This window comes from Atta colombica, unplaced genomic scaffold (genome assembly GCF_001594045.1).
Source record: "Atta colombica isolate Treedump-2 unplaced genomic scaffold, Acol1.0 scaffold33, whole genome shotgun sequence".
Taxonomy (NCBI): Eukaryota; Metazoa; Arthropoda; class Insecta; order Hymenoptera; family Formicidae; genus Atta; species Atta colombica.
The window spans coordinates 2,554,614-2,568,361 of NW_017259437.1; the positions used below are offsets into that span (position 1 = coordinate 2,554,614).

The 13,748-nt window shown below is 32.5% G+C and overlaps 3 protein-coding genes across 4 annotated transcripts; 1 reads left to right on the plus strand and 2 right to left on the minus strand.

The window, feature by feature from the left end:
* Positions 1–292: 292 nt before the first annotated feature.
* Positions 293–3,907, plus strand: LOC108690567 (mismatch repair endonuclease PMS2). Its single transcript, XM_018197935.1, has 5 exons — positions 293–491; positions 948–1,107; positions 1,523–2,706; positions 3,111–3,360; positions 3,526–3,907. The coding sequence occupies exons 1-5, from the start codon at positions 405–407 to the stop codon at positions 3,849–3,851; spliced, it is 2,007 nt and encodes a 668-aa protein (XP_018053424.1). The 5' UTR covers positions 293–404; the 3' UTR covers positions 3,852–3,907.
* A 175-nt stretch (positions 3,908–4,082) lies between these two features.
* Positions 4,083–6,303, minus strand: LOC108690566 (glutamate-rich WD repeat-containing protein 1). Its single transcript, XM_018197934.1, has 4 exons — positions 6,231–6,303; positions 5,553–6,042; positions 5,060–5,461; positions 4,083–4,572 (listed from the first exon to the last, which is right to left on the minus strand). Exons 2-4 carry the CDS (start codon positions 6,026–6,028, stop codon positions 4,083–4,085), a joined length of 1,368 nt encoding a protein of 455 aa, XP_018053423.1. The 5' UTR covers positions 6,029–6,042; positions 6,231–6,303.
* Positions 6,304–7,364: 1,061 nt separating this feature from the next.
* LOC108690568 (diphosphoinositol polyphosphate phosphohydrolase 1) lies at positions 7,365–9,400 on the minus strand. Of its 2 annotated transcripts, none has more exons than XM_018197937.1 (3): positions 8,847–9,400; positions 8,483–8,638; positions 7,365–7,795 (listed from the first exon to the last, which is right to left on the minus strand). In XM_018197937.1, exons 1-3 carry the CDS (start codon positions 9,024–9,026, stop codon positions 7,499–7,501), a joined length of 633 nt encoding a protein of 210 aa, XP_018053426.1. In that variant the 5' UTR covers positions 9,027–9,400; the 3' UTR covers positions 7,365–7,498. The 2 variants fall into 2 exon arrangements, with proteins under 2 accessions (XP_018053426.1, XP_018053425.1); XM_018197936.1 differs by having other exon boundaries at positions 8,468–8,638.
* Positions 9,401–13,748: the final 4,348 nt, after the last annotated feature.

Genomic DNA, 13,748 nt, shown 5'->3' on the forward strand with positions numbered 1-13,748 from the left:
AAATTTATTTATTATTAAAAAAATTTTATTGTAAATTCCTTTTCATTAATCTACATAGAACGTGCAAACGCTCAAAACCATGAATTACCATAATTAATTTGCCAACACATGCATAGACGTAGAGAGGAAGATGTAGGTCTTTTTAAAATTCTTGCATGGTTCATTTTTCTTCCTTTTCTTTCCATGTTGGAAAGAAAAAGAGAAAAGATGAACTGTGTAAGTTCACACATATCACACACACACACACACACACACACACAGAGAGCTAGAAAGACAAAGCTAAGATTGGATTCATGATGATGGTAGACGCGCACATTTCGAGTGATTTCGAGTTCATAATTACTAGCACAATTTCGTGTTATTAATATTCATAACGCTAAACATATGTACAGACGAGACAAACTATGGATGAACCTGTTGCAACGACTGAAAAATCGAAGAAGATAGAAGCTATAAACAGAGAAACAATCCATCATATCTGCTCTGGCCAGGTAAGGTTAAGTATATAAATTAATGTAAAAGGAGCTTAAGTAAACGTAAACATAAAACATGATACAATTTATTATTATTATTATTATTATTATTATTACTATTATTATTATTACTATTATTATTATGCAATTTACAATTTATTATTTGTACAACTTATTTATTTATATTTTTATTATTGTGCAATTTCCTTAATTATATTTTTATTTTTCAATTGTAGTTGTAAAGCAGTACTGTCCAAGATTTGTAATTCTGAGGTTTAATATGTATTAAGGTTTGATATGTATTAATATTCGCGCTTATTATCTTTCTTCTTATGTCTATCTTTATTTAAAAAAAGAAAAACAACAGTCATGAACATTAATAAATCTTGGATAGTATTGTTGTGTTTCTTATAAGAAAAGAAATACTATATATTATATACTAAATACTATATAAATATATAAATATTTTATTAGGTGGTGCTCGATCTTGCGATTGCAATCAAAGAGTTAGTGGAAAATAGTTTGGACAGTGGTGCTACAGTAATTGATGTTAAACTTACTGATTATGGTAAAACTTGCATTAGTGTCAATGACAATGGCAGTGGCGTTTTGGAACAAGACTTTGAAGGCTTAGGTAGATCTATAATTATCAATTGGAATAATACATTTATTTCTTACAGAAATTAGTTTAGTTAAGAATTTAATTTAAAATCAGTCTTCTATTAAAGGAATTGAAGATATTAAGAGAAACAAAACTATAAATATAAGTAACAGCGCTGCAATTAGTACATGAATTAAATTCTACACAATTATAGTAGTATTAATTATAAGTAAAAATATAAATCATTTAATAATGTTTAGACTCTTCTTGAAGTTATTAACTCAGGTTACAGTTGGGTCATTTGATTTAAGATTTTATTAACATCCAATTATAGTGCTGTTATTTATATTTGCTATTTTTTTCTCTTAATATTTTAATATTATGAATCATATATAACTTATGTGTGTAGATTGAAGATAATTGTTAATACAGTAATTTCTTTCGTCAGGCTTAAAACATCATACCTCAAAGCTTCGGGAATTCACAGACTTGACTGAAGTAAATACATTTGGCTTCCGTGGCGAAGCATTGAGCTCATTGTGTGCCTTGTCTGAGTTGAGCATGATCACCAGGCATGCATCGAATGAACATGGCTTTAAATTAGAATTCGACCGGAATGGCGTGCTCACGAAGAAAGAACCATGTGCCAGAGAAAAAGGTACCACAGTGCATGTGAAGAACATATTCAAAAATCTACCTGTGAGAGCGAAGGAATTTCAGAAGAATCTGAAGAAAGAGTACGCGCGCGCTATCCAAGTCTTGTACAGTTACTGCTTAGTCTCCACCAGTGTCAAGATTACATGTTCTAATTTGATATCAGGCAAATCGCCCAATCTTATCGTGGCCACTAGGAACACCGACGATGTATTGAACAATGTCAATTCTGTATTTGGCAAGAAGTCTCTGGATGGAATCGTTAAACTCGAATTACAATCTCCGGACGAAACAGTATTGCAAGAATACAATTTGCCTAACGACATTACGGCAGATTTCGATTGGGAGTGTTACGTGAGCACTTGCAACCACGCAATCGGACGTTCCTCGCCCGATCGACAATTTTTTTATGTGAACGGTCGACCGTGTGATCTCACGAAGGTCAGTAAACTGATCAATAATGTGTATCATAAATACAACAATAAACAGTATCCGTTTGTCTTTTTTAATTTAAAATTAGACCGGCAATGCGCCGACGTTAATGTTACTCCTGATAAGAGGACAATATTTGTTACGCAAGAACGTCTCATATTAGCGACACTGAAATTCAGTTTGACAGTAAAATGGGACAAACTACAAGGGAATTTTACAGTCAAGACTTTAACGGAGTTAAATTTTGGCTTGAAAAGGACAATCTCGTCTAGTCACACACAACCGCCAGCTAAAAGATTACAAGTATCACATATTGTGAAAGAAAGTAATATTCAAACTAATATCAAATCAATGAAAAAGCCTGTAGATACAGAAATGATGATAAGTACAATAACGATAAAAGAAAAATTAAACGAAAAAGTAAATATCGTTAGAACATCTGCCAGTATAGCTAAAAGAATAAAATATAGAGTACAAATGGAAGCTAATCAAGGCGAGGCTGAAAAAGAATTACAAAAAGAATTGACAAAAGATTCATTTGGGAAGGTTAGTAATTTATATAATTTTTATTAGATAATTTTTTATTATATATATCACTTATTTGTTTTAATAGCATAATTCAAAAATTGTTATTTGGAATTGTATTTAAAAAAAAAATGAAAAAAAGAAAGTATATATTTTAAAAGAATATACTTTTATTCCTCTACAATCAATTATTACACCAAAAAATTAGTATTACAAAATTGTAATGATTCAAACTATTGTAATGATTCAAACTTATTTTCTAGAAAACTTTGCTTTTTGAGTTGTGTCGTTATTATAGCAAATATGAGCGAGATTTGTAATGTACTTCATTATATCATATACAATTATTAAATATAATTTATTGTGTAAAGTATTAATATCGAAATTTTATACATTTATGTTTTGAACTTAGAAATCTTTTATAGATGGAGATAATAGGTCAGTTTAATCTTGGTTTCATAATAGCTCGCTTGGAGGATGATTTATTTATTATCGACCAACACGCCACCGACGAAAAATTTCGATTCGAGAAGCTCAATAATGAAACGAAGCTAAAAACTCAGAAGCTTATTGTACCAAAATCATTGAATTTCTCCGCATTGAATGAAACGATACTTATAGAACATCAGCAAATGTTCGAAGATAATGGATTTACCTTTAATATCAATGAGCGAGGCATGTATTCAATTCTCAAAATTTTTATTGTCTCATTATTAGTTCTATGATTGATTTTTTTATAAGTCGTTTTTTAAAAAATATTAGCAAAATGTAAAAAAGTGATGGAATATTAAATTTTACATCATTAATTTCTTACATGCAACTTTTTTTTACAACTTTTAGCTGAACCTAGCAAAAAAATAGAATTAATAGGAATGCCTGTTAGTGGTCATTGGCAGTTTGGTCAAGAGGACATTGAAGAATTAGTATTCCTCATTAGAGAAGCAGGCAATGAAAACATGGATAAGCATATATATCGTCCGAGTCGTGTTAGGCAAATGTTAGCGTCCAGAGCGTGTCGCAGCGCGGTCATGATCGGTACAGCATTAAACTTCAGCGAGATGCAGAGACTGATAATGCAAATGGCACAAATGCAGAATCCATGGAGTTGTCCACATGGGAGACCTACTATAAGACACCTATTGTCCTTATTATTAATTAATAAATAATCGATAATGTTTTAACGAACGCATTTTGTGAAGATATTTGTGATTAAATACAATAATTCATCATAGTCCATCTTTAAAATGATTATTATGAAATTAAAAAATTACATAAATAGGAATAAAAATTAATTTAAGAAATAAAGATCTTGTAGATATATTTTACATAATATATCGTTTTTCACAGACTCTTAAAAATATATTCTTTTATATTATCCTAGAGAGTATAATATTCTATTACACACTAATCGTACGGAATATATTGAATCCTGAATGTGCGGTTGATATTATAGTTCCTGGACATTGCGGGTGCCAATGCAACTCTTTGATATCTGATTGACCCTGATGTATGAACAGTAGTTGTGGCGGTAACTTAGCTAACACGCTGTCTTGAGATTCTTCTGTGTGATCTGCTTCTACTGACAAATCCCATTGAGCGATCTGATCGTCAGCTCCGCCGGAAGCAAACACTGTGGCTTCAGTGGGATGCCATTCTACGGTAGTGACTGGCGCAGTGTGCTGCTTAAAAGTAGCGACCGGACTTGTACCATTAGGTCCGAACTGTCGCAAATCCCATACGCAGAGCATCCCGTCGTCTCCGCCTGATACTATAAACTGACTTTCCTTCGGATTCCAGGAAATAACATTGATATCAGCCATGTGAGTGCCAGACGCTGTCAACATGCACGCATTCTGTGGACTTGCTCGCATGTCCCAAATCTTTATGCTAGAATAAAATAATCTTCATAATAATTTGTGAAGCAATAATATTCAATTTTCAATTTTATTCACAAGAAAGATACAATCGATTTGTTGCGGATTTCGATTTCCTTCAACATAAATGTCTATGACATCTGTCTAATGGATAGTTTTTGAGCTGTGATATCAAAGGTGGTCTGGGTATGAAGTTTTACTTAGGTTACCATAGCTGAAAAATCTATTCATTATTGAGCTTTGAGTCTATATTTTGTTCATTACATTATAAGTTATATATTATATGAAAATGTTTAATGAATTTTCCATATAATTAGTGTAGATTTTCTTTATATATTAAAAAAATATTATGAACAAGGTCTATTCAACAAAACGCTTAGACAACTTACTTTTTATGAGATTCACCATATTAAAAGAAGTAAAAATCTGTAACGAGTTCTCTGTCCTCTCCTTGTTAATAATATAAGAGAGCACATAAATATTTTATAGAAAATACAAACCTTCTGTCTACGGAACATGATGCCAGAACGTTCTTTTCACTTGGCGACCACTGCAAATCTTCCACGCTGTGTGGAGCATGTGAATTGTATGGCCTTTGGTCTATGTGCCAGGATGCGCCACTGTTATCAACTCGCCATATGTGAATGTTACCTTTACAATCACCGGATGCTAGAGTACCAGGTTCTAAGCAGCTCCAATCAAGACCAAATCCTTCAGATAGATGGCCTTTAAATGCATACAATGGTTTAATATCTGCACTTGCTTTATCACACTTATTACGATATGCAGTCAGCAAGCTGGAATTTTCAACTGCACTCAATTGTTCTTGTAAATTCCAGATATTTACACGTCCCAGTTCACTCCAACTGGCAGCTAGAATTCCTCCACCAATTTTTGTACATCTGTAAATTACATTACAAATAAAAATGTATGCAAATATATATTCGACAGTCTTCAATTATCAATGTGATATGACTTTTCTAGAATATTTACCTCACTCTATTAATGCATCCTTGATGTTTGATAGGAGCAACATTCATAACTGGCTTACTCTTGTCATCTTCGTCTTCTGAATCACTTGATTCACTTTCTGAATCATCAGAATGCTGCTTATTACCATGCAAATTAGACATTTTCATGACAAGTAGATTATTAACGTGCGTCCTGGCAGCTTGTGTCCCAGCGACTATATATATGTTTAAGGGATAACTCTCTCTGGAATTACCCAAATCATCTGGTATCACGTCGAAGCTGAGGCACGGTGCTCCAGATTGTGCGTGATGCAACAATTTATATGCCGACTTATCCACAGTAAGTTCTTCTCCTTCTTGTAGAGCTTGTCCTGGAAGATACACTTGTGATTTGCTTTCTGTTTGACTTTCGTTTGCATTCTCGCCTTCCATGGACTCATCACTGCTTTCGTTGCTTTCGCTCTCGTTCGCGACGTCTTCCATTGGTTCTTCCTTCATTTTCTCAGATTTGTCTTCAAAGTATATAGGTATATAAACGATAATTGCAATGAATTATGTAATTTTTTATACACATTTCGAAAAATTTTTATTGAAATTCTGATGCCTGTGTCATGCATCCTAACCTCAATGATTGATCAAAATATTACGGATAAAAGAACTATATTAACTTAAATATATTTCCAATTAAGTTTGTACTTACTTAAGAAAAAACGTCACGGTTATTTTTTTATTTAAATATTTTTCTTTTTAAATATAAAATTTAATAATAAATTGACTTCACCCGCGTTACAAAATTATTGCAACTATCACGTGGGATTTTTTATGATCTGCGCATGCTTATACTATTTGTCTACAAGGCAATAAAAGGCTAGTATGACACAAATAGCGCTGATAGTGTGTTTCCCGAACGCATAGCCGATGTTTATCTGACTTTCAATTGTTTGTACTTGATTTTTAGTCACTTTAAAAAAAAATCAAGAAAAATGCTGTTTAAAAAAGGTTTAAGGCACTAAAGTATTTAAAATGAGACAAGTATATTTAAACTTCAAAAGAATATCAAAAAAAGATATAAAATCTAATATTGTGCGCTAGGATGTATGTAAAGAGAATTAAATAAAAATATATAATTATTTAAATTGTAAAAATTTAATGTCTCATATTAGTCTGCTACAAAAATTGTTCACTTTCTCCTTAGATCCTTTCTTTCCATAGAAATCTAGAAAACCTAAGCTATACAAATTTGTCATCACAAAGTATCGCAAAAAATAAATACAAAAAATTATAGATATCTAAAGTCATACGTTATTCGAGAAACTTAAGCTGTTAACAATGAATATTAATACACCTATGTTATATCTGCAAAAATTTGAATTTTTTTTTAGACGGAGGGTATAGAGCAGTAGCTCTGCGCGCATCTTATTCGCAGAAATCATTACAAAATTTATTCAAGAAGTTAATATACAAAGTACATAAGTTATCGTCTGTATATTAACAAGTATAACGCAACTTTTCCGCTTCGCCTCGACAAAAAAGTTCACGCAACAGTATAGCCAGGATATGCGATACATGGAAAAGGATCACGTGTATGGCATTCTACGTATATTAGGCACAAAACACTAAATAATAATGACAATAAAATAATTGACTTAATCACTCTTCTCGCGCGATAAAAAAAGGTCACATCAGAAATGAAAATATGATTACAAAAAAGAAAAGATGCTCCTTCACGAACTGATTTATCAACAATCTAAGATTAAACGTGATAATAATCGTAGTAATTAACCTAAGAATATAATGATAAAGATAAACACATAGATAATATCAATTTATATATATAAAACACAACAGTAGAGTTGCATAGTGAATTCCCTTAAGGGAAGAAGGGAGAAGAAACAGCGAGTTTTTGCTCGGAGAGAATCCATGGCGGTCGAATTTTGGATTAAAAAACGGGTTTAATCCACAACAATATTAGCTGTGTTCGCTCAAATGGGTATTATTACTAGAGTTATTCATTAGTTCGATAGACGCCATCGTAGAGTGCGAATGATTGGACAGCTGAGAGGTGGGATTATGTCGTGGATTGGTATTGTGGAGGCTGTGTAGGTAAGAGCGCTGGACAGGCTTGTGTTGACCAAGCTGCAGCAGGGCCTCTGGTATGGTGAACCATTTTCGCTTCCGGCCGATAGCACGCGAATCTTCCCACTCCGGCAGCTCCTCGGTCACCCGCATAACCCATACTTCCGTTCGGTGTTTGTGCTCTGTATTCTGTAAAAGGAAAGCCATGTAAAATGGAAGAATCTGCCTTATCAGTACTGTTACTATCTTGCTTGGGATCAACGGTCTCGAAACCAACAAACTGAATGATTGAAGGTCTGTTCCCACTGTTTAAATTATCAAAAATTTTTGACACTTAAAATGATAAATATATATTCGAGTTGAAGAGAGAAAAATGCAATGCGAATAGATTACAGTTACATTTAACAAAAAAAAAGCAATAGTTTAAGATTCTCTAATATGATTAGTTTATACAAGTAAGGACCTAAGGGTAAGATCCTTAAAGAATTTTACAATAATTGCAAAACTGTCTTTTTTTGTTGAGCACAAACATTTTTTAAATATGATTTGTTATTAGACCTATTCTTTTTAGCTAAACTTCTTATATTATTGACATATCTTTTCCTTTTTTCTCCAACATGAAGAGAAAAGGAAAAAGATAAACAAAGCAATAAGTTAAAAAAAAACAGGGCTTTTTAATTATTCACTGGATCAAAATATATAAACCAATCATATTAAACAATCTTACAACAATTAAAAAGTTGTTCTTGTTTCTTGAACACAGCTAATGATTTAGCTATGTATAGAACACAGTACATTAATAAAAAAAAAAGGGAAAACATGATATATGAAGGATTATAACATAATATCTGTGTGGCATACATCACGAGTTATAACCTCAAATGTGCCAAGACAACGGCCTAACTGTCCTAAAACACCAGCCTCTTCCCGGACCTCGCGAAGAGCGGTGACCGCTGGTTCCTCCTCGGGTTCGACGCCACCGCCTGGTACTATCCAACTGTCAGGTCTTCGACTGGATGTAACTAGTAATACCTGTAAGAATTCACGGTATATGTGAGAGATTTCATGCGAGAAAAAGAGAATTCAATTTATTTGTCGACTTCGACGAAACAGTTCAGGTCAATCGGATAAAAGATCGACTCTTGGAGAGAAAAATAAAACTAGCCGGTTCGAGCATGGCACTTGTAACGACCGCATGCCGGCAAAGATACAGGTGGCTGCCATCTGCCAGCTGGCTTACCTCATCCTCGAGATCGCTCTTGACGCAGATACAGGCGGCCCTACGTCTGTAGCCCTCCGAGTCATACATGCGGATCGAATTCGCCTTCTCCTTCACCATGTTATTATTGTTATTGATGTTGTTGTTATTGTTGTAATTGTACCGTGAATACCCTCTCCTCAGATCTTTCCGTGAATTCATAAATAATCGTCAAACGGCCCGACAGGCCATCCTATGCATCCGTGTCGTCCTAACGTTGCTCGTAGCCGACATATTATCGACATCGAGTCCACTTTACCGTACGTAAAACGCGTGAGCGGCCTGAATTCACGTGTAGACGGTAGCTGCGGTAGATGCGCCGCCACTCGTATCAAACCCGATACGCGTCCTTCCGCTCGCAACGACGAAACGCGTCTGCTGCCACCGATCTGAGCCACCCGCGCGGTAACTCACGAACAAAAACCCGATCTTCGCCGGACGCTCGCTATAACCTCCAAAGCATCCCGAGGCTACCGCACCGACCAACCACAACTCGTCATGCAACGTTTCCTCTCCCTCCACCAATGCGTTTACGATAACCAATCAATCTTATTCGATCCCCAGGATCTCTATACGCATATCTTTGATCTGTCCATAGGTCTGTTCGCTGTTATTTGTAATTCTCAAAAATATTTGCACTTAAAACAAGATAAATATACATATATCCGGATATTGAAGAGAGAGAAAACAAAGATACCGTCTTTTCTTCTTTTCTCTTCAATAGGGAGAGAAAAAGAGGAAAGATATATGGGGTGCAAGAAGTTCAACGAAAAAGAACAGACCTACAATTTTTTCACACGGAATGGATAGACTTGCGATTCTTCGAGTAAAAATCGATATTCAATAGAAATACAATTTAGAAAGCGCTTTATGATCATTTTGTTGGCTGAAATTTTAAGACGGCGCATGATTATAGATTTGAAATATGAGATCTTATTCTCGAAAAATTTATATTTTCCGAAAATAAGACCCTATATTTAATATTGCAGTAATACTGGAATGTTCCATACTATTTCCATATTACAATTGTTTAGATTCGTTAAAAATAAACATTTATTTATTAAGAATTTAATTGAAAGCATTTTAATGAAAGAGAGAGAGAGAGAGAGAGAGAGAGAGAGAGAGAGAGAGAGAGAGAGAGATAAATGCATTTAATAGAGCACGCAAAAATTTCAATTGAACGTTGAGTCTACAGATAATGATTCGTAACTTCGAACTTTCTAATAATCAAAAGTAGATATTAAAATAGATTAAAATTTTAATGTATTTTAAGTCCATTATAAATCTAATTGAATAAAGAAATTTCTTTTTATTGAATTGGATTCCACTGGATTCAACTGGATTGGGAAACTTTCTCAAGCATTTCCTACTCAGAATTTTAAATTGAGCAATATTCATCATTCACAGAAAAAGCTAGATATTTTTTATATTATTTTTATATTGAAGATTATAAAAATGTGCTTCATGCAATTCCTATAAATAAATAAAAATTACATTTGAATTGAAGAAAAGGATTTATTTTAACGTTTGGGAATACTTATTTCTGAATACATTTCAATCCATTCTCGTTTACTCGGTTTGGGCCAATTTTCGAAAAAAATTTCGCATATGAAAATATATAAAAATCTATAATATAGATTTTTCTAGTATCTTCCACCATGGTATTTTCATGTGAAACAGATTATGAATCAGTGAACTTGTCGTTTTTTGGCTAGAATTTTTGGAAAATATGTGCTTCTATTGGATGTATTTATTATTTTCATAAAATGTAATAATTAAATTTTTAATTAATAAAAAAATGTATTTACTTTTGACGAATTTAAACAATCATAATAGAAATCTAGATAGTATGGAACATTCCAACACTAATGTTGTTAGAATTGGCTAGAATTACTACTTGAGAATCGATCATAAAACTTTTTTCTTAGAGCAGAAACGGTAAAAAGTTTTTTGTATGTTTTAGATAAAGGTACATATATACATACATAAAAATTTTCACTTTTCACGTTTCTTTTCTAAAGAAAAAGTTGATCCATTCTAGAGGAATTGCTACTTGAGAGTTGATCATAAAACTTTTTTCTTAGAGTGGAAACGTAAAAAGCTTTGTATGTTTAGATAAAAATACATATATACATACATAAAATTTTCACTTTTCACATTTCTTTTTTTAAAGAAAAAGTTGACCATTCTAGAGGAATGCGGAAATCCATATAAAAGACCTTTAAAAAGACGAAAAAGTAACTTGACTTCAGGTAGTAAACATTCTAGCAATTCTGGGAATGTAGAGATGCAATTAAAAAGGCTTTAGGTTGAAAAAATTTAGATATATCAGTCATTCAAAATAATAAAAATCGCGAATTTAAGTTTTAATTGCTCCATATAACTTATTAAATTCTATTTCTAATTTATATTTACATTGAACCATGCTTAACTGTCTTAGCGTAATATGAATTATCATATATGCTTTGCATCAACAATCACATTTCTCTACTGAGTTCTAATTAAAATTTAATGATTAATTAAAATTTTTTAATTTATTTACTACATTTCAGTGCTAGATAATTTTGTAAATTATTTTCGAATTTCAAGAATATCGATGAATTAATTATTGTTAATATTGACTTGATATCAACAATCATGATAAATGGCCAAAGTTCTATTCTGACATCATAGATGTGCATGATTTGAATTTGAAAAAAAAATAAAAACCATTACCAAGCTGAAATTATACATCTTATATTGTTTTAGGTAAGCGTGTAGAAGATGTGTCTTTGTCTCTGAATTATAAATGGAACCGAATGGAATTTCCTAAGAGCAGATAAAAAAAAACCAAATCCCACACAAAATATCCCTACAAGATGATTCATTATAACACTCTTGGTTTGAAAGTCTTACGATTCATACAGATGTTTCAAAATTTTTCTGAAATACTTGCTTAAGAACAAAAAATAATATTATAATAGGATAGAATTTCCTAACACAGCAAACAAAAAAAATAAAATATCTCTATGATGATTTATCAAATATATATGGTATAATGTTTACATATTTATGTAATGAATAATGTATCCATTTTCAGTTAAATTGAAAGAAGTTTACAATAGGCAAAAACAACGGAGTACTTGTAGTAATCAATTGAAAAGAATGGTCAAGAATTTATCTTCAAGTTATATAATATATTCATGAATAAATGTTTAAATGATCAAATCTTTTAATCATACATGAATTTTGTTTAAACAGAGCTTCGTTTCAATCTAATACTAAAACAAAACATTATTTGTTTCGCTCTAACATTTAAAAAAATATTGTTCAACTTAACTTTTAATAAAGCAAAATCAGGCTATATGGTCGAAGAATAAAAAATTATCATTATCTTTGTGTAATAATCATTCACAATATCTACCCATAATTACCATGATCGCACGATTCATGTTCTTGCTCGCCCATAAAATAAAATCAGCTTCTAAAATTAAACGTCTCATAAATCGAACATAGCTTATAAACTATATATTTAAGTCAATAGTGTCGTACATACAAATGGTTCATTACAACCTGTGTGTGTCCACAGTTACAATCCTGCGAGTTTAGGCTTCCATCGCCTTCCACCGCATTTCATTCTCTTTATTCTATGGAGCTAGAGTAGACGCATTCTTTCGGGCTCTTACGTTTTGTTTGACGACACTCAGATCGTTATTGTTACAGCCTCTCAGGTAGAGGAATTCTGTACCTTACATCTTAAATCAACAAAAAGTATTACAATGTAACTATTGTGAGACGACACGGTTCAATAAAAGATGTCCCAAGAACTAAGCTCTCTTTCGACAAATTTTTTAAACGATCTCGAGTCTATTTTTATCTAAAAAAGTATAATACATTTGTCGAATGACTAAAAATTAGGGATATCTGGTAAGCAAAGTTTCAGACAGAAAAAAATATGAAGTATTAAATATAAAGCTTTAGCAGAATTGTAATTTAAAACTTGCCAATTAATATTAATAAAAAATTGGATACGTTGGTTTAGCATCTCATAGAAAATAAAAGACATAGACATAAGAATGTACATAAAAAAAATCTATCATTATATTTCGTGTTTCTTTCTTGAATTCTAAATAATAAAACAAGTATCGTTGATTCTGTTTATTATTTTAGTTGCAGCACCTTACTACCGCCTTCGAATACACACATATATATAATGCCTCCTTTTTTTTTACAGCAAGTAAGAAGGTATGTACAACTAAGATATGAACAGATTCGCAATACAGAATACCGCTACCGAGATCGAGAGCGAGGCAAGCACGTGCGATGCATGAGTGTGTCTTCGACTACTACATATGTAACGCACGTGCTCCTTGCGTTTCGTCGTTCGCTGCGCCATAGGATGTATGCGATCTATTTGCGTCCCTCATTGCGCGCGATTACCTTCCGCTTTCTTCCCCGCATTCCGTCTTTATAAAATCGTCGCATACAACGAGCCTTACACATATCGTAAAATCGATAAATGACCAGCCGCGAGACACAATCCTCGTCCTCGATTAGTAACAAAATACAAAGAAAAATTTTCCTGCAATATTGTTATCGCTATTACCGATATCGCATCTTTATTACATCTTCCTCCATCTTTTTTTTCTTTATTTTTTTATTTCTTTACGAAATCGAGCTTGTCGTCTCTACGGCCACTTACCTCTCGTATAGCTTAAAAAAGGTGTACATATATATACATACAGGATGTTTTAGGCATCGCGCACTTTCTCTTGAATACAGAGATACTTCTTTCTTTTTTATATACTTATTTAATTTATTCATTTCATATATATATTTTTATAATAATAAATATATTTTAAAAGCTCCGAATTAATATTTTTTAAAGACCAACTTGCAGTCCAA